Below are 20,480 nucleotides of genomic sequence, written 5' to 3'. Positions count from 1 at the left end.
ATCCGACAACCCTGCAGAGTTCTCAGCCATTCTGATGATATCTAATGTACAACTATGGCAAGCACTCAAAAACTATTAAGTCTCTTTGTGTCAAATATGCAATGCAATGGAAAAACCGCTGCTTTTAATAACTAGCAAAGCGGTTTCCCTACAAACTTACAAACCAATCCATCAACAACAAAATCTGATTAGTCAGTCTCACTCTTTAACCCTGACCCTTAAATTCACATACGCAGAACATTTCCCTGCTACACGTTGTATTTGATGAAATTTTAATCTACCTAAGTTAAATACTTTTGATCTAATTAAAGAACGAATTAATAGTAGCATGTTACTGCCCTCTAATAGTAGATCTTTAAAAACAAATCCAATAAACAATAGTCACTTGCAATTTAAAAAGAAAAAAAAAAAGTAATAATAGTTAATATTAGAAATACAGTAAGGGGAGATGTGTCTATTTAAATGGTTAAGTAATAATTAATATATTTTTTCATATCCAACTTGCTTGGTAGTAGTTCACTTGACTATCCTATGGAATGTGATGAAGGCTGATTAGTCCTCATTGTATCAAAAATTAATAAAATGTAGACTCACATTTAGGTTACAGTAACACCTCACTGTTAAATATGTCACTATGGTCATTTTACCTTTTTTATATAATGCGGTATGAACTTTGCTTGTCACAAACAAGATGTAGCTATAACTTTCCATTACAAAGCATATTCAGTGGTGCTGCAAAGTTCTTTTTATGTAAGATGACAAAAACGCCATATTTATCGTTTCATATTGCACATCAGCCACTAATGCTTATATCGTCTCTGATTATCTATTAGCACCTACGTTACCTGGATAAGTCGGCGCGGTCCAATGAATGCCTCTGTCCACTCGCCTTTTGTAATATTCTGATAGAGAATTATCCGAGGCACCCTGAAGGGCACGCGGCGCCAATGTTGTTTACTCACATGATGCAGGAGTGAGTTAGAGTTACGGCCTGCTGAGAGTCGTAAGTTGCGTTAATGTTGAAGCTGAACGTGCCAATAAAGAAACAAAGTGACAGCACGTCGCGTGTGGTACACCTTTGTTAAGAAAACCACAAAACATGAAACACTTCTCTGCCTCTTAGCTCTCAAGTGCGTCATTGTAATCCAGGGGCGGGCAATCTATTCCACAAAGGGCCGCTGTGGGTGCGGGTTTTTGCTGCAATCCATCAAGGGGACACCTTTTCACCAATCTGGTGTGTTATAATTGCAATCAGTTGATTGCAGTCAGGTGCTTCTTGTTTCTATTAAATCCTCATTGGTTAAAAGCTCTGTGCTGGATTAGTTGGAACAAAGACCAGGACCCACTGCGGCCCACGAAGACCGGTTTGCCCACCCCTGTTGTAATCTGTTTGAGGCAATCCATGAGCGGGTCATTCCGCGTATGCGTTAAATGCGTCAAATATTTTAACATGATTAATTTTTAAAAAAATTACCGCCTATTAACGCGATAAATTTGACAGCACTACTATTTACATATTATTTATGATTGATTCGGCATGTTTTCCTCAAGTATTACTGTAAGTTTCTGATATTAAATTGAGTGATTTATTAGCTGTTAAAAATTTGCAGTAAATTAAAAAAAAAATTAAGTTGCTATTTTTCTCAAAACCTTATACGATATGTTAAATATTGCTCCTGAAAGTGTAGGTGATTATCTCTGCAATTGGTGATTTTTGTGCATCTAGTGTAAAATCTGAGACTTTATAGCAATTTTAAGTTGTGTTATACTTATATAGAAAATTATTATTCGGGATTTTATAAGGGAACGACTTTGAATTTTTTGATACAGCTGCTCATGGAGACTCATATATGGCTAAGGTAGGTGCCCGTTTTGGTTTTAGGTCGGTATCAGCGTTGGTTTGTAAATATTTTAATTTTAAGTTTTGAAAATAGGCCCCCTATGAATCGGCCCAGTTTCCTGTGTCACGTCAATAGGTTATGAAGTCTATGCCCGATAACATTTTTGCGCCCGAGTTCGAGTCAACCGATTTTGAGGATCTGCCCATTTTGAGTACCGATCCGATACCTCGGCTTCTCCGATACTTGCTAGTATCTCCGACACGGAGATTTTAAAAGTAATTTATTAGAAAACATCAAAATTGTTTATTTGTTATGGCAAGATCCTTGTCCATCTTGACTTGGGTTAAGGTTGGTAAGTCTGTGGGGCAAACCTCCTTAAACCACAGAAATGCAAAGAAAACTGCTTTTGCCAGTTAGGCTATGGCATTACACTTACTGTTACAATGCATACATGAGAAACTGATTTTCATTAAAAATTGTATTTTTTTTCATCGATGTGTAATAGATATGGATAAAAATTTTCAAAGTAACATACATTGACAAAAATAAGTACAAATGACTTGCATTATGCACAGTAAAATGGACTAAATTTTGAAGATAATGCAAACATGTTTTAATGAGGTAATAAATAAGTAGCCTAACTTATGTAAATGAGCAAAAATAAGTTCAATGTGCACATTACCTTCTGTATTGGCCCGAATATAAGACAGTGTTTTTTTTATATTGAAATAAGATTGAAAAAGAGGGAGTCGTCTTATATTCACGTTCTAGATATTATACCCATTCACGACGCTAGATGACGCCAGATATCAATGAAGCGATGTTCTGTCATGACAACTCTCAGAGGTCTAGACGTTATACCCATTCACGACGCTAGATGGTGCCAGATATCATTGAAGCGATGTTCTGTCATGACAGATCTCAGATATCTCAAGTTTAACCAGTTGGCATTATTTTATTGCAATGTTTTTCCTTATTCAGATTAGTTTCAAGACTACAGTTAGTTAGACTTCACTTTGATGGTTAATGCAGTTATTGCAGTTTTGTTGTTTTATCACAATAGATTGGTTTATTTACATTTCAAAAACCACAAGTATTCATTTACAAATGTGATTCCACTTAAGTTTAAATATTTAAATGTTCAGATATTAAGATTTAAATGAGGCAAAATAACATGCCTTTTCTCTCAAATATATTGTTATAATCATTTGTTTCGGATGTACTGTAATTATCTTCTGTATTAAAATTAATTTGGTGTTCAAAAAGTCTTTTTTCAAACTTGAGTCTTGAAAAAGAGAGGGTCGTCTTATAATCAGGGCCGTCTTATATTCGGGCCAATACGGTATATTGCCAAATGTATCACATTTGAGACAAGCATTTCTGGACATTATTGCAATTTTTTTTAAAAAAGAAAAGTTTAAAACCTTATTATGTTATATCTAACTTTAGTTATATTTGTTTTACCACAAGATCTGCATGTGATGCTTCATGTATAATTTATAGGGATGTAACGGTACACAAAAATCTCGGTTCGGTACATTTTCGGTACAGTAAGAAAACAAAATGCAAAATATAAATGTGCTAGCTGTTTTTACACACTTTTGTGCTTTCAACAATAGGAACATTAGCCTATACAAAGCTAGAATTCTGCTCAAAAATAGAAAATACATTATTCTGAAATGTAGATATTTTGAAAAACAAAATAAAAATAAATAACAATGAATAAGACTTTTTCTTTAAAAAAATATCTGATGTGCAAAATTGAACAGTTGCAACACAGAACAGTTTCAAATTTCTCATATTAACTTTGTGACCACAACCTCGAAAAGTAAGGGTTAGGTAAGGGTTGTCAAACGATTAAAATTTTTGAGTTAATCACATCTTTAATTTGAATTCCCCACCCAGTGGGCCAACCGCTTTTCTTTTCTTCCATGTTACATTTAACCGTTACCCACGCTGCTCACTGCACTTCTGACGGCGGTAACACACTAGAAACGTCAACGTCGCGTCAACGATCCCGCCGCGATAACACACCAGTGACGCTCGGCGTCAATTTCCATAGGACGCGTTTCACGAGCAGCGCGTCTGTGGAGCAGCTCGATCGGTTCATGCGAGGATTGCAAGATCGCGCGAGAATAGCAGGTATTTAAAGGTAATAAAACAACAACACTTTGCCTTTCAGACCCCGCGTATTGGCCAGCTTTCTTTTTGAAAGAAAGAAGAAAAAAGAAGTCATGTGCTAAAGCAAAAAGCAATCCCAATGACAAAGATTTTAACATGTATTTTACAAATTAAATGCCTCAATCATTGTTTTTTCTTATGAACATTTTTCTAAGCTTTATTGATGTTTTTTCTCAAGTTAAAGCACCACGCACAAATTAATAAATATAATTGTGTAGCAGGATTTGTGTATTATTCGTATTAATTACAGGTGTTTTAGCTCATTTCAATTTATTTTATTTATATTGTAAGTTTCGAGTGCATATTATTTTGAAAATTTTTATTTTTACACGAGTGACTTCCAGCCTGCCCGATCCTACCTGGTAGTATTGACGCAGGGGGGCCGGGTCTCGCGTCAAAAAACAAACTCTGCTGTTCTTTTCGCGTGCGTCGCGTTTAGCGCTTCTGGGACGCGTCTAACACACGGACGCACTGCGACTGGTGTGCATTGGCTGATTGACTTTAACGGCCGCTTTTCGAAGCGTAATCGCGGCGAGATCGTTGATGCGACGTTCACGTTGCTGGTGTGTTACCGGCTTGAGTGGTGCGACGGTCTGACCGTTTAATTGTTATCTTTTTTGAGACTGTCAGTCAGCTGATCATCGCGTCCGCCAGCTGGCTGCCTCCCCTCCCAACGTGATGTACTCTGATTAACACCGGACGGGCAGACGCCGCCGCCGCCGCTGATGGGCCACCCGAGGAAGGGTGCCAACTTCAGAAACTAGCCGCTGTCTGTCATGTATCCATTGTGCAGCCCTTTGTTTACATTTGGGGCAATAACGACACTTGCTTTACGGCAGCTAAGCCGATACAAGGTAGCTATTAGGCCGTTGTTTGAGCTCGCATCCCAGCGTGTGTGTTGTATTGTGCCTGAGTCTTGTTAACCAAATAAAGGCAGCGTTAACAATAGTCATCTGACCGCTCGAAATTTTACAGTCAACACTGAGAGTTCGCATTTGACAGCATACGTGCCGCGTACCTCCTCGCCAGCTGTTTGATCGCCATTCATTCACCTGCGCATTTGATCGCTATTTTTGTTACACTCCCGCTTTTTCAGTGAGGTATTTTGTGTTAATTCGTTATTGGATCATTTTTGTTCACCACTGTAAATAAGAGCACCGCAGCAGTAGAGGTAAACTGCCGTTTTCGTTCAACCCGTTTTGTTTGGTGTAGAAGCCAGGGTAGTGGCTGTCTTTTTTTTATTTCCTTTTTACGATCAGGGTTTACTTAGCGGGTGGGGTTTAAGTGTAGTTTCATTTTGTTTGTTGTTTTGGCCTGGGCTTACGCTGAAGCCAGCTCCTTCCGCATTTTGTGTACTTTGTTCATTGCGAGTTCGACTTTTGTGAATAAATTTGTGTCCACTTCCAACTTGTGTGTGTGGCTCGTTTTATGTTACGCCTTTAGCGAGCTATCCGTGGGGCGAAATTAACGGTGGGCTTATGGGATAAATGAGCGGGCATTCCGCGCTTGCATTAAATGTGTAAAATATTTTAACGTGATTAATTCAAAAAATTAATTACCACCTGTTAACGCGCTAAATTTGACAGCACTTTACAGTACGTCCGAAACTCGTTCGGTACGCCTCCGTTCGAACCGAGCACCCCGAACCGAAACGGTTCAATACAAATACATGTACCGTTACATCCTTAATCATTTTTAATACAAATGGCATACCGCAAGCAACACGTCACTTCCGCTCATTAATATTCATGAAATTAGCTACTGTTGCTAAGTAGGGACAAGCCACCGTTTGTCCTTAATAGGAAATGACTGGAAATCGTGTGCGAAGGAGATGTTAACAGAGCCAAACCAACCAATTTTCTCTGAAAATGATGTGCCTGGTGCCAAATTCACTGGCAAAATGTGTAAGAACATAAAAATGTTCAGTTAAAGAGATGGCTTGAGTGTCGAAGGCTGAAAAAGATGGAAAAAAACGAGCCGACCTAAGCATAGCCTTAGCTTTTTTTATCGACGCGACTGACAATGACATTCTCCTGTTTCAACAAGCTATCCTTTACCATCAGCCCTGTCTTTCTTATATATCCTGTGGTTGTCCTAAGTCTCTGACCGTTCTTGGGGGTAATTTAGTTAGCTTTGTGTAGCGATCGCAAATGCTACTCAGTGACAGCCAACGAACACTTTTAATTTTTTCAGTGATAACAAATCTTAATCCTATCATTTATTTACACTTCCCCCTTGCTAAAGTTGTGTTATATATATATATATATATATATATATACATACATACACAGAAACGGTAACAGTGGCAGTCAGATACCATTGTAATTCTTTTCAGGTCATTCATTGTCCGACAGAAGCAGTACGGCACAACGTTACGCTAAAAAAAATAAGTTAAAAATATAAAAATGGCTTACCTCTTTGTCCTCTGAAAGACCATGCCAAACCAACAAAATGTTTACTGCATATGAAATGTGAATGGATTCATTGAGCTGGTGTTAAAGTCCGCGCAAGTTGATTCGGTCTTCACATTTTTTCCCGAGTTTTTGGTTTCCGGAAATGTATATAGAAAACATCCTTCATGTGTCATAATGTCTAGAGTCGTTTCTACAAGTTTCAAAAAAGCAATGCGTGATCGTTTTTGAAAGATTACCGGCGAAAAGTAGCACAAATTACGTTGTTTCTATGTGAGGCCGGGTCTATAATGTCCCACTTTGGCTTTACTTCCGCTTTATGATGCGACGTCACGGTCTAAAAATAGCATGCGTGCGGTACGCCATTAGAGAACATATATATACAACTTAATTCAAACACAATGTTAAAAAAAAATGATTATGTTTAAGGACCATAAAAAGCTTACAAATTAACAAAAAAAAAAAACCAAACAAAAAAACAATTTTTTGTTCATCATTTCTGGGGTCAGGCATTATAGGGTTAACATGGAAAAGGTTCTGAACATTCCAGTCAGAGAAAATAAAAATAATTATCTTTAACTCGTTCCTTTCTCTTAAAGATCTGATCAATTTTCAGTTGCATTGCCCTTTTTTATCGCATTAATTCAACAAGCTTGTTCTTTTTTTCTATTCTGTTGTCCCAGAACACATGTCTATTTGAACTAATCAGAGCTAACTATCGATGCTGATTACATATTAGTATGTAAGACAATTAAACTGGAATTTAGACCAGGGAGGGTGGTTAGCTGCGCGCATGCGCACATCGACTCCTTGGAATAAATAGATAATAAATATCGGTGGAAACAGATGACGCTACACAAGCACTTTATTCGGCTTGTTGTTAACACTTGTGCATGTAAATCTGACATTAGTACGTTGTTTTCTTTTGAAGATGGGTGTGGCAGCCTGGCAGTCTTTTTTTGTTATTTTTTTTAACATTGAGGTTAGACAGTTGCCGTCATATTTTCGAGATCAAAGCACCATTCCGCCCCTGGATTTCATACCGGTACGGCGTTCCTAACTATTCTGGCCCACTTTCACCTCTGACTATACTGCTCAAATCATGTGGTAGTGCATCTAGTGAATATATCGCGATCCATTTTTTGAAAATCGATGTGATGTTTATTATCGCCATACATCATCAAACATTATTTTGTCCAAATCTAATTTGTACTTGACAGGGAACGAGCTTGGGAGGATGCTTATGATGATCATGTCGTTGTAATATAGTGTTTAACCCATTCACCCCTAGCCATTTTTCACAAGACATTCCATTCTTTCAAGTGCCACTGAATATAATCTATGGCTAAATGAAGACAGAATCTCCAAAAAATGGATTACATTTAAGGTCTGTCGTGATAACAAATTTTAGTAGGCGATATATTGTCTCATAAATTATTGCAATATACGATATTATTGCCTGTTTTTTTTTCCTATTCAACCACGAATATAGTGACAATTAGAGATGTCCCGATCCGATATTTGGATCGGATCGGACGCCGATATGGGCAAAAAAATGCGCATCGGTATCGGATCGGAACACGGAAAAATGTCGATCCAGACTTCTGATCCAGTTTTTTTTTTTTTTTTTTTAAAGTCCGGTCCGGGTTTTCCAGCGCACCGACTCACATAATTCATTCCAGTTTTTGCTTCAGTTTCCCTAAAGTCCAGTCCTCATTTTAAGGCACACCTTCAACACACTACATTTACATTACCGTCTCCCAATTTACCGAGAGACTTTATCGGTAAAAATGTCAGCTGTGTGGGATCATTTGACCTTAAAGGACGACAAAGACAAAGAGGCAGAGTGCAACATATGCCATAATAAAGTCAAGCGTAGTGGTAAAGCTGTAAGAAGTTTTAATACAACCAACCTAATCAAGCATTTAGCGAAATACCACCACAAACAATATAAGGAGTATGTTAAGAAAACCGAAGACAAAAAGAAAGGTCCTACGCAACTAACACTGGCAGAAACTTTTGCTTTGCATGACAAACTGGCACTCAACAGTCCCAAAGCCCAGGGAATAACAAGAATCATTGCCGAAGAATTCATTCTGGATGACGAGCCATTATCTCTCGTGAGTAAAGACGCACCATCCAACACTTAGAACTACGGTACAACATGCCCAGCCGTCATTACATCCTTTAGCGATTTGGCCGTGGAAGATTCGAGAACGATTCACAAACATCCAAATTCCGATTATTGAAATATGTCAAGTAAAGCGGAACTAATACACAGCGCGGTCTTCGATACGCAATGAGAAACTGATCGAATTGCGTCCCGAAAGTAAACATAATGCTTGTCATAGACCCGGGTAATGCCAATGCTCAACTCACTGCTTTAGCTTAAATCATGCCGCTGGATAAAAAACACAAGAATATCTGACTGCTGCTGACAGCCGCTACAAACTACGTCAACGTCGTTTTACTGGAGATATTAGATATCATATGTATATAGAACTAGATGCAAAACGACAGACTTGACTGCGTTAGCAACATTGAAGTATTGAAAACCAGATGCGTTAGTAAACAGCCGCCATATTAAAGCAGAAGACTTCCCTCGTAGACTGTTGTGAACCTTCCAAGCGAACCTAATTAACTTTTTATCTAAAATACTCCTAAATCTGCAAAATCTTGACTTGAGTCTATCTTCAAAACAGTTTTAAAACTTTCACATATCGAAAGTAGACTGAAGGGAAATTATGGAATAACGGGAGCAATTTTAACAACTTTAACAGTTGATTCGCAAAATTAATTGAATTGAATGTAGTTTAAAGCTGCTGATACAGAATGGGGACTTGAGTATTTTATTTGCTGTTTTAAAATGTTAACTTGATATTGAAATAGTTGTTTATTTAAACCTGAGAGGCTTTTATACAATTTTTGTAACTAATGCACGAAACATTAAAAGCAGCTAATAGCTCGGGGGATTTGTGGGATTTTCCACTGAGGTTGTTGGTGTGTTTTGCTTTTTTAAAGAGGTCAGTTTCTTGTTACCAGCCGTAGTGTGTTATTCAAACTCACCTAATTCAGCTGGCTAGTTGTTATCAAGAGTACTAAAACGTTTTTCAACATGAGTCTGAAAACTAAGTAAGGAGGCTAAATAACTTTAAACTTTAACACATACTGAGATAGTTCGGTATCGGTATCGGCCAGTATCGGTATCGGATCGAAAGTGCAAAACAATATCGGTATCGGATTGGAAGTGCAAAAACCTGGATCGGGACATCCCTAGTGACAATACATCCTAATAAATCACATTGAAATGCAATAAATTGTTATTCTTAAATAAAACAAACTATAGTAAAATGTTATATTAAAATAATATTAAAAAAAGCACACAGTGCATAATAATAATAATAATAATAATAATAATAATAATGATAATAATACATTTTATTTGAAGGTGCCTTTCTGGCACTCAAGGTCGCCGTACAATCATTTAAAACATTTAAACATATTAAAAGTGAGAAAATTAAAGTATAGAACGTTTAAGGCAATTTTAAATACTAAATAATGAGTCATTTTAAAGCTAGTTAGGTGCAGAATATTAAATAGGTGAGAAACCCACTGTCATTTTTGTTGTCTGCCAATTAGAGCCCATTAAAAGTGTTAATTTAATCCAAAATGACAGTCATCTTGTCCTGCAAAGTGCGCATGCAACAAATTTGAAGCCAAATTATTATCATTTTTTACAATATATTATTATTGCCATTCAGATTTTTTATAATGGGTGTCATCTAAATTTAGTCTTAGTGTAGAATCTGAAGTATATGCGATTGCCTCCAGAAATCAGAACATGTCATGCTTTTATTTTGAAATGTTCACAGGAAGTACGTTTGCTAAGCCACTAACCACTTTACACCCAGTAAAAAGAAACAAAAACAAAATGCACTTCTCTTTCGTCACGCACGTTGTATCAGTAATAGATTTTTTTTTCTTCTTTTGTTCGCATCGCTTGTAAATTCTTTAATCCAGTGATTGATGTGTCACCTTTTTAACCGCAATTTTGCGTTGTGGGGAAGACTCAATGTTTTATAGCAGACTAAAGTGGTTAGTGCATTGTCTTTTTCCATTAGCCTCAATGTAGCAATGCTAACGTTTTACAATGTTTAATATAGAAGTGTTTCCTTATTATGTACGTCAGAACTTTTTTATTCCGCGGCGTGTTAATGTCCAATAAACATCTGTGAAAGCCACTGGAGTCTCATATGTAACCAACACGCACGTGTGCCGAGTGCACGCAGGACAAGCACGCACGCACGAGGCGATAAATCGCAGCCTGGAAAATTACCGCCCTCATTTTCATTTACCGTGCAATAATTTGACTTACTGCATATCGCGACAGGCTTAATTACATTCCCATCTTTTATTATTTAAGGGGGAAAAAAAAAAAAAAAAAAGGTTTGTTTCTATTCTTTTTCAGTCTTTAGTCATGAACTGTTGAACATCATAAACAACATTGTTTATATGTCTTTGGTAGTGAATGAGTTATATCTCTCTGAAGAATCATCATTGCAGTGGTACCTCTCCATACGAATTTAATAAGTTCCAGGACCTGGTTTGTAAATCGAAATGTTCGTAATGCACGAGCGGGATTTTCCCATAAGAATACATTATAATTCAATTAAAATCGTTTCACAGCCATAAAACATAGGCCACATCCTTCATAATTAATGCAGGTACAATTACTGATAGCAATAACACATAGCAAAAGAAATGAATTACAAATACAAATCAGAATTATACTAATAAATGGAAAATTTAAAAAGTGTTTTTATGTCACCTTAACTTACAGAGCCTGACGAACAGAGGTGGGAGATGGCGGGTGCATGTGGATACAGTGAGCCGTGTTCAAGTTTAACAAATGCATATACAGGCATGAAAATGGGTCAGGGGTTAAAAAATAAAAAGGTGAGAAGGGTGTGGAGGAAATATGTTCCAGTACACTGTACAACTAGGGCTGTCCCAAACGACAAATTTTCTCCCGATTAGTCAACCGACTATTTTTACGATTAGTCGACTAATCTAATAATTACCCCGGCCCACTTGTTGTTTTTTTTTTTTAACCAATTTAGCAATGACATTTTCGATGTTGCTTATTAATTCACAAAAACATTTTGGAACTCTTAAATTTCTTATTAAAGTACAAATAAACATGTAAATAACAAAAATAAATGAAAAATAAACAATGAAGTCAAATGCTGATAGCATTAACTAGTGCAAAAGAATGGGATGTAAACAGATTAAGAACACTAACTTCGCCAACATGATTCAAAACAATTCTTAAAAAAAATATCTAGCATTAATATTTTAGTATACTATTATATATAATAGTAGTATAATAATTATTCATTGCCAATCAGATTTTTTCAAAAAGGGTGGTCATTTTAAAGCTATTATTAGTGTAGAATCTGAATTCTGAAGTATGTGGGACTCACTCCAGAAATTGTTATTCATATGACATGCTTTTATTTTGAAATGTTCACCGGAAGTAAGTTCGCTAAACCGCTAACCATAAATTTTACACTCCGCAAAAAAGGCTCTTTGTCATTGCATGTGGTGTCGGTAATCATTTTTTTCCCCATTTGCAAATGCTGTTAACCAGCAATTTTTCATGTTTGAAGTGTCAGCTTTTAACCCCAAGTTTGCGTTTTGGAGAAGACTACCAATGTTTTATAGCAGGCTAAATTAGTCTAGTCTTTTTTGCCGCCTTAGCCCTAATGTAGCAATGCTAACAGTTACAGCAGGGGTGTCCAAACATTTTGCATAGGGGGCCAGATTTGGTGTGGTAAGAATGTGGGGGGCCGATCTTGGCTGACGTCCTTTACGTAGAACAATATATCTAAGCAAATTTAAGCAAGCCATTCTATGTGTCACATTTGCTTCATTATTATTAATTTTTTAATTAAATAATTTCAAGAATCTCGCAACTAGCCTTTGTGGTGTTCGACTCTCGGGATATTGCTGCTGTGAAATTAAACTAGCTTCAAGTTGCTTCAGTTTCTCACTGCGTATCTTTCCTGTAATCTTGTCGTACATGTCAGCGTGTCTTGTTTGGTAATATCTCACACTGAACTCTTTAAAAACAGCGACTGTCTCTTTGCAAATGAGGCAGACACAGTTGTTGTGCATTTTAGTGAAGAAATAGTCCAGTTTCCACCTATCCTTCAAGCATCAGCCGTCGCAGTCAAGTTTTTGTTGTTGTTGATTGTTGCCATTTTAGAAAATTGGAAGTCAAGCGTCACACGGGGTAACGTTGCTTAGAGTGCTGCTGCCTTTTAGTGGGTAGATGAGGAGCAGCATTTAATGTGTAAGCTACTTCATATGCTGGTAGCAGTACTGCTGACCAATTTATTAAGTCTGTGTGCGGGCCAGACGTTATTGATCTTATGACATAGGCTGGGGGCTGGATGAAATTTGACCACGGGCCGCATTTGGCCCCCGGGCCGCACTTTGGACATGTCTGATTTACAGTGTTAAATATCGACATGTTTCCCAATTTTGTATGTCTGAACTTTAATTCTACGGCGTGTTGACCAATAAACATCTGTTAAAGGAACTGCAGTCTCATGTGCCATCAGCACACACGCACAAACGTAAGCACGCACGCAGCCGTGAAATCACCGCCCTCATTTTTATTTACCGTGCGATAAATGGACTTATTACATATCTCGACAGGCTTAGCAATTTCAATAAAACATGTTGTTAGTTAGACGGACTAAGGATGTGCCAGCTCCTGTCGTCTTCAAAATTTCAACTGGGTGACGGCGCGTTAGGTGTTCATTCACGGCCGATGTGCAGCCAAGCTTGGCATTGAAGACACAGGACACAACAGTGTACCCTCCTTTGTTTCGTTGAAATAAGTAAATGTTTTGGTCACTCTGGTGCGCTTTTTGGGCTTCGTGCCGCTTTTCCCACTTGCATACCAAGCGTTCGACATTAAACCCCCCCCGCTCCTTAAAAATGTTCTCCTAGGATCTACACAATGCACGTAGGTCACCATTTTTGCCTTCAAAACGGCAAATTTCGCCGAAAAGTGAGAGATTTTCATGCATGATATAATAAGACACATTGAAAACAAATACATTATGAAAAATAATAAAACGTTTTTATTGTCGCTTTAACTTAATGGCGAATGTAGGCCGGAGGGAGGAGGCAGCAGGTGTGTAGGTAGGGGGGACCTGTGAACCGTGTTGTCTTGCCGGCTCACTCACACGCACACCGCGCTCATATTTCCTTTTCATTCATTTCGTCATTTCTTTTTTAATTTCAATGGTAAGCGTCACCTTTTTCCACCACCTGCACTAACCTTCTTTGGACCAGTGTTGATTTCTTTCAAGAAAATCGGCCGTGCGCCCGTCTTGCGGGAAAACAATGAACTAGCGACGCCGTCTTAAACCGTATATGTTGAAACAAATGAGTCAGATTTAACGTCGTGTGTCGAAAGGATCGTATTTTGAGGTACCACTGTATATGTATGAGAAACACTTTTGCATTTTGACAAGTTTAAATACACGAGTGTACATATATATTAGCACACTTGAGGATGAACACACCTGTGAGAATGGTCTGGAAAGCAGTTTCAACATTGGTGGAATCCAGAGCTGATGTCTCCAGGAAAGATAAACCGTTTTTCTCTGCAGAGCAAAACCAAACATATCACAAAACAGCCAAATGTGCAAGAATCCAAAATTGATTAAACACACGTTTGCAAATTGCACATCAGACAAACCCTGAATAATATTAGCTGGAGGCTAATAAACCATATTAAAATGAGGCGGAGCTTCATTTGGTCAGGCCAGACCCACGTCATAGGGTGTTTAAACATACATACATATAAAGGGGTTGGAAAAAATAATGGAGACACTTTTTGGCATCATAATCATTGAACATAATTGTTAAAGAATGGCATGAGGACCATTCTCACGAAGTTGAGCATCTCGTACGGCCGACACAACCTCAACATTATTGAGCATTTATGGTCAGTTTTAGAAATACAATTAAGACGTCGATTTCCACCGCCATCGTCTTTAAGAGTTTGAGGGTATTCTAATTGAAAAATGGCTTGAAATTCCTTTGGAAACAGTTCACAAGTTGTATGAATTAATATCTCGGAGAATTGAGGCTGTAATTGCCGCAAAAGGCAGACCTACAGTGCCCTCCATAATAATTGGCACCCCTGAAAAAGATGTGTTTTTTAGCTTCTCATATATTTTTTAGTTCAAATAATATGGGACCTTAATAGAAAAAGAGAAAAATCCAACCTTCAATACAAGTGCATTCATTCAGTGGGGAAAAAAATCCCACATAAAGAAAAAAAATATTTGACATCAAATAATGTGTGTCACAATTATTAGCACCCCTGGTGTTAATACTTTGTGCAACCCCCTTTTGCTAACAAAACAAGGTCTGGGGACTGAGATGGCCATGGGAGGAGCTTGATTTTGTGTCTGGTGAACCATTTCTGTGTAGATTTGGCCATATGTTTAGGGTCACTGTCTTGCTGAAAGACCCAGTGACGACCCATCTTCAGCTTTCGGGCAGAGGGCAACAGATTTTGATTTAAAATGTCCTTGTATTTCAAAGCATTCATGATGCCATGCACCCTAACAAGGTTCCCAGGGCCTTTGGAAGCGAAACAGCCCCACAGCATCAATGACCCACCCCCATACTTCACAGTGGGTATGAGGTGCTTTTCAGCATGCGCATCTTTCGTGGCACGCCAGACCCACTTAGAGTGTTTGTTGCCAAAAAGCTCAATCTTGGTCTCATCTGACCAAAGCACATGGTCCCAGTTGAAGCCTGGGACCGCGTGTATTTTTGTGTGGTACCTCTACATACGAAATTGTTCAAGGACCTTGTTTGTACGTCGAAATGGTCGTATGTCGAGCAGGATTTTCCCATTGGAATACATTATAATTCCATTAATTCGTTCCAAAGCCCAAAAACCTACGCTTAATTCTTAATAAATACTGCTGGTACTATTACAAATGGCAATTAAACATAGGAAAACAAATAACTTATAAATAAAAATCAGAATAATATAATAATAATAAGAATAATTAATAATTATTCCTGTAAATAATGGAACGAATCGGATTCTAATGTGGCGGACACTTTTTCCTGTACCTGAACGCACCGCGGGGCTGACGTCACAGTGAGATAGGTCAGTGCGGTAGAGATAATACTTTCGTTTTCTTGAGAGCACAGTCAACTGCGGAGGACAATGGCCGTTTTGTCTTGGATAAGTTCTTAAATAAATGATAAAAACGTGACGAAGCTGGCAATTTCCTTGGCAATCTTACCACAATAATAATTGTCACCTTAACTTATAAATACTGGCGAACAGTAGCCACATTTACATGCTGACTTTTATTCATACCGATTCAAATCATTCCGAATGGAAATTTCAGATCAGCTCTTTACATGTCACTTCATCTATTCCGATCCAGCGTTTACATGTGTCTGCCTTTATTCCGAAAGGACGTTTGACAACTGCCGTCTGACATGCGCAGATTAATCAAAACAAAGTGTCACGTTGCAAAACATGGAGATCGATCGTCAGAGTGCTGCTGTTTTAACTTCAGAGAAGAACTGTCCCCATCACACAGTTCCTCCTCCAAACCCACGTCCACGCCGTGGACATCGACGTTGGCCAGTAGTCGTCCTCCCATCACTTCGTCCATCGGCTCGAAGAACGGAAAGTTAGTGGGGTCGTATCCGCTTCTGCTGTTTTGCTCTTTTGCCTTGTAGTAGCCGGTTTTCGGCGTTTTCCACCGGTTTCTAATCTGGTCAACGCTCCGGTCTATTCCGGCTTCATGTAACCTCTCGTGAACTTTTTTAAAATAGTTCACTGTTCCTCGTTTTACGCCCGTCTAAGCGAGCAATTATATTCAATTCTTTTAAAGTTTGAATTAAATACAAACTTTCCGCCGGACTCCAATTACCGTATTTTTCGGACTACAAGTCGCTCCTGAGTATAAGTCGATCCAGCCATAAAATGCCCAACGAAGAGAAAAAAAACATATACAAGTCGCACCGGAGTATAAGTCGAATTTTTGGGGGAAATTTACTTGATAAAATCCAACACATAGAACAGACATGTCATCTTGAAAGGCAATTTAATATAAAAATACAATAGAGAACAACATGCTAAATAAATATACAGTGTACAGTGCATGAACAACGAAATGTGAATATACTTTCCTACGCTACAGCTCGGTCCTGGCTATACAGCGAACTCCCAAAAGACAATGCTGGACGTCCGTATAATTTGCTGAATCAATTTGGTCCTCGATAGAAAACAGGTTCGCATCAACGTAAATAAATGATAATTAGGTACTATTAGTAATAGGGAATGGGACGTACTACGTCATTGTTTGGACGCGCCTCCATGCTGGCAATATGATTCACTTCCGGGTCGGCAGACTCAATGCGGATTGTAACGTGTGGTCGTGCTAAGCTAACTCTTTCGGTGTTTTAGAAAGAAATTATGGGTGTGTATTGTTGTGTTACTGGGTGCAACAGCTTCTCCTACGACTAAAAAAAGGGCGAGGAAAACTGGACTCACTTTTCACCGTTTTCCTGCATGGAGGACCAAATATCAGATCACGAAGGCACGACTGATGGCTGGATTGCAGCGGTTCGTCGGAAAAGCATTTCTTATGATCATATTTCTGCTGGAATGAGAGTATTCCCCTCATCTCTACTCTTGTAAATTGAACGATTTATCCGTTTTGGTTTCAATCCGGTTTTTTTGTTGTTGTTTTTTTTACTGTTGTGTAAATCTGCCTCGGTAGCAATGCTAACCTACTCCTCCTCCTCACCTACCTGTTGTGTTACTAGGAAAACCTGCATATGAAATGCTGACAACACATCCCGATTGGTCACCATATCTCTTCTTGGGTTATTCTGAGGTCAAGCGCACCACATCGGAGCGTTATGAGAGGTTGGAAAGGCGAAGAGTGCACGCTGAAACTTCAGTTTGCTCTGCTCTTACAAACACGATCCCAAGTGTTGTTGTGAAAAGTCAATAAAATATGAATACCAAAACATGACTTGAACAACTTCTTGACAAACTGTAACTGCTTGTTTTTTACTTCAGGTCTTCATAATAAACAGGTGTAATAATTACAAAGTCAGGTGACTTAATTTTGTTATTCTATTTGGAATATGCATTGACAATTTTTGGACAGTGTTGTAGACAAGAACTGGGACTGATAAGTTGCAATAGATTTATTTCAAGTAATGCAATTTCTCCAATACGATATTTTAATTGACAGTTTAAAATCTTTAAATTAGTGCAAACAAGGCCCACCCTCTGACGGTGGCAGCAAATATTATATAATTATAAGTAATACACAAATACAAGATCACAATAAACGTGTCTTTGTCAAAGCAGTTTAAAACCCTATTTACTGGCCTTGGGTAAATTGCCAGACAGGATAAATATGTGCTTTAAAGTTCTTGCATTTCCATTTTAAGTATTGCAAGTACTAGTCTCCAACACAGTATTTGAACTGACAGTTTAAAATCCTTTTAGTACAAAATGGCCCACACTCTGGCAGGGGACAGCAAATATTATAATACATAATACATTATAAAAAGCTATATACTATATAAATACAAGAGCACAACAAAACCTGTATTTTTTCAAAGCAGTTAAAAAACATCCAGTGGCCTGAATCTTAGGTAAATAAAGGTGTAAAAATATGTACTTTACAGTTCTTGCATTTCTATTTTAGGTATTGCAACTTTTCCAACACTATTTGAATTGACAGTCTAAAGTCTCCATAAGTGCAAATAAGAATATTATAATTTAAAAATAATAATAGAATATATAAATTCAACATTACAATGAAACGTGTCTTTGTCAAAGTGGTTTAAAAAAAAATAAATAATAATAATAATAATACGTCACTGGCCATAGTTAAATAGCCAGGCAGAATAAATATGTGCATTACAGTTCTTGCATTTTCACAAGTTAAAAGCCCGCAGTTCATCAACGAGAAGGGCAGACCCAGATGGCGTCTGCAGCAGGGGCTTGTTTGAGTCCGACACAGGACAAATGGAACCACTCCATTGAACAAATTTTCTTTGTCAAATGATCCAAGAAGAGAGATGGTGACAAATCGGGATGTGTTGTCAGCAGGTTTACCTAGGAACACAACAGGTAGGTGGGTCGTAGTAGGCGAGCATTGCTACCGAGGCAGATTTACACAACGGTGTAAAAAAAGAAAAACGTATTGAAACCAAAAGTGGATAAATCGTTCAACTTACAAGAGTAGAGATGACAGGAACACACTCTCATTCCAGCAGAAATATGATCATAAGAAATGCTTTTCCGACGAACCGCTGCAATCCAGCCATCCGTCGTACCTTCGTGATCTGATATTTGGTCCTCCATGCAGGAAAACGGTGAAAAGTGAGTCCATTTTTCCTAACCCCTTTTTTTGTCGTAGGAGATGCTGTTGCACCCGGTAACGCAACAATAAGCACCCATATTTTCTTTCTAAAACACCGAAAGAGTTAGCTTAGCACTACCACACGTTACAATCCGCATTGACTCTGCCGAACCGGAAGTAAATCATATTGCCAGCATGGAGGCGCGTCCAAACAGTGACGTAGTACGTCCCATTCCCTATAAGTAACAGGTTAGCATGCGTTCGCTATCATTAGCACATCGTTCAAACAACCACACAACTGGCTCTAAGTGTCCGATCGCGGGTGGAAAACACACAACAACAACAGAAAAGATGATACACGCAGGCGTTGCCTCTGTAGAGATGATTTAAAAGCATAAACAATGAAAGTAGGTTTGCAGCCGTCTATTCTCTCTCGCTGTAACTCGCCCACACTCACTCACTCACTCACTCAGAGCTACGTAGCTGTCCGTCTTCTTCTGGCGTGTCACGTAAACAAGTGCGAGAGCGCCCTCACGTGGGCGTGAAGGTGCCACAAACTAAATGCATCCATTTCAAGATAAAAAAGTCAATAATACAATTGAACATACACTGCCAAAGGCAGAACGCGAACGTGGCCATAGCTATAAAGAGTTATTCAGATAACTATAGCATAAGAACATGCTAACAACTTTACAAAACCATCAGTGTCACTGCAAAACACCAAAATAATATGTGAAATTATATCATGATGTGTTAATAATTCCACACATAAGTCGCTCCTGAGTATAAGTCGCACCCCCAGCCAAAATATGAAAAAAAAACGCGACTTATAGTCCCAAAAATACGGTAGGTGCGCTGTGCTTGGAAGCCATGTTGCAAGTGACGTTACTAACGTCACCAAGTGACGTCACCACGTCAGTACGGAACATGTGCAGAAAGAACGCAACCAGACACTAGTCCGCTTCCCTGTTTACATGATAAAATTTTACTTCTAATCGGTTTGGGAAAAGGAATATTCCACCCCTGTGAAACGGAATGAAATTCCATTCGGTTTGGGCCTGTTCATTCCGAATGAGGTGTTTATATGGAACACATTTATTCATTTATAAATTTCTATAATTTGCATCTTCATTTCAAAGGTAAGCATCACTTTTTTCCTTCTTTCACCAACTGTATCAACTTTTTTGAAAACTGTTGATTTCTCACACAAGAAAATCTGCCGTGCGTTCGTTTGCGGTGCTGTCTTGTCGTCGGATGTAGAAACAAATGGCGAGTCAAATTTTACGTCGGATGTCAAAAAGATCGCGTGTCGAAGCAATTGTATGTCTAGGTACCACTGTATTGGAATCCTCAGCCTAATACTTGGTAGCACAACCTTTAGACAAAATAACTGCGAATAACCGCTTCCGGTATCCATCAATGAGTTTCTTACAATGCTTAGCTGGAATTTTAAACCATTCTTTGTTGGCCAACTGCTCCAGGTCTCTGAGATTTGAAGGGTGCCTTCTCCAAACTGCCATTTTCAGATCTCTCGACTTGTGTTCTATGAGATTAAGGTCTGGACTCATTGCTGGCCACTTTAGAAGTCTCCAGTGCTC

General features: G+C 38.3%; 1 protein-coding gene across 1 annotated transcript in view; it reads right to left on the bottom strand.

The window, feature by feature from the left end:
* The window catches only part of LOC130917089 (ras-related protein Rab-11A), a 55,184-nt gene that overhangs the window by 4,116 nt on the left and 30,588 nt on the right, over window positions 1-20,480 (bottom strand). Inside the window, exon 4 of the mRNA XM_057838178.1 lies at window positions 14,035-14,115. Within this exon, the coding sequence (XP_057694161.1) occupies window positions 14,035-14,115 (81 nt within the window). The remainder of the gene's footprint in view (window positions 1-14,034; window positions 14,116-20,480) is intronic.

The sequence above is a fragment of the Corythoichthys intestinalis genome, chromosome 1, assembly GCF_030265065.1.
Source record: "Corythoichthys intestinalis isolate RoL2023-P3 chromosome 1, ASM3026506v1, whole genome shotgun sequence".
In the NCBI taxonomy this organism is placed as follows: Eukaryota; Metazoa; Chordata; class Actinopteri; order Syngnathiformes; family Syngnathidae; genus Corythoichthys; species Corythoichthys intestinalis.
The sequence above is the reverse complement of the archived record's forward strand: the minus strand, read 5'-3'. Positions and strand labels throughout refer to the sequence as shown.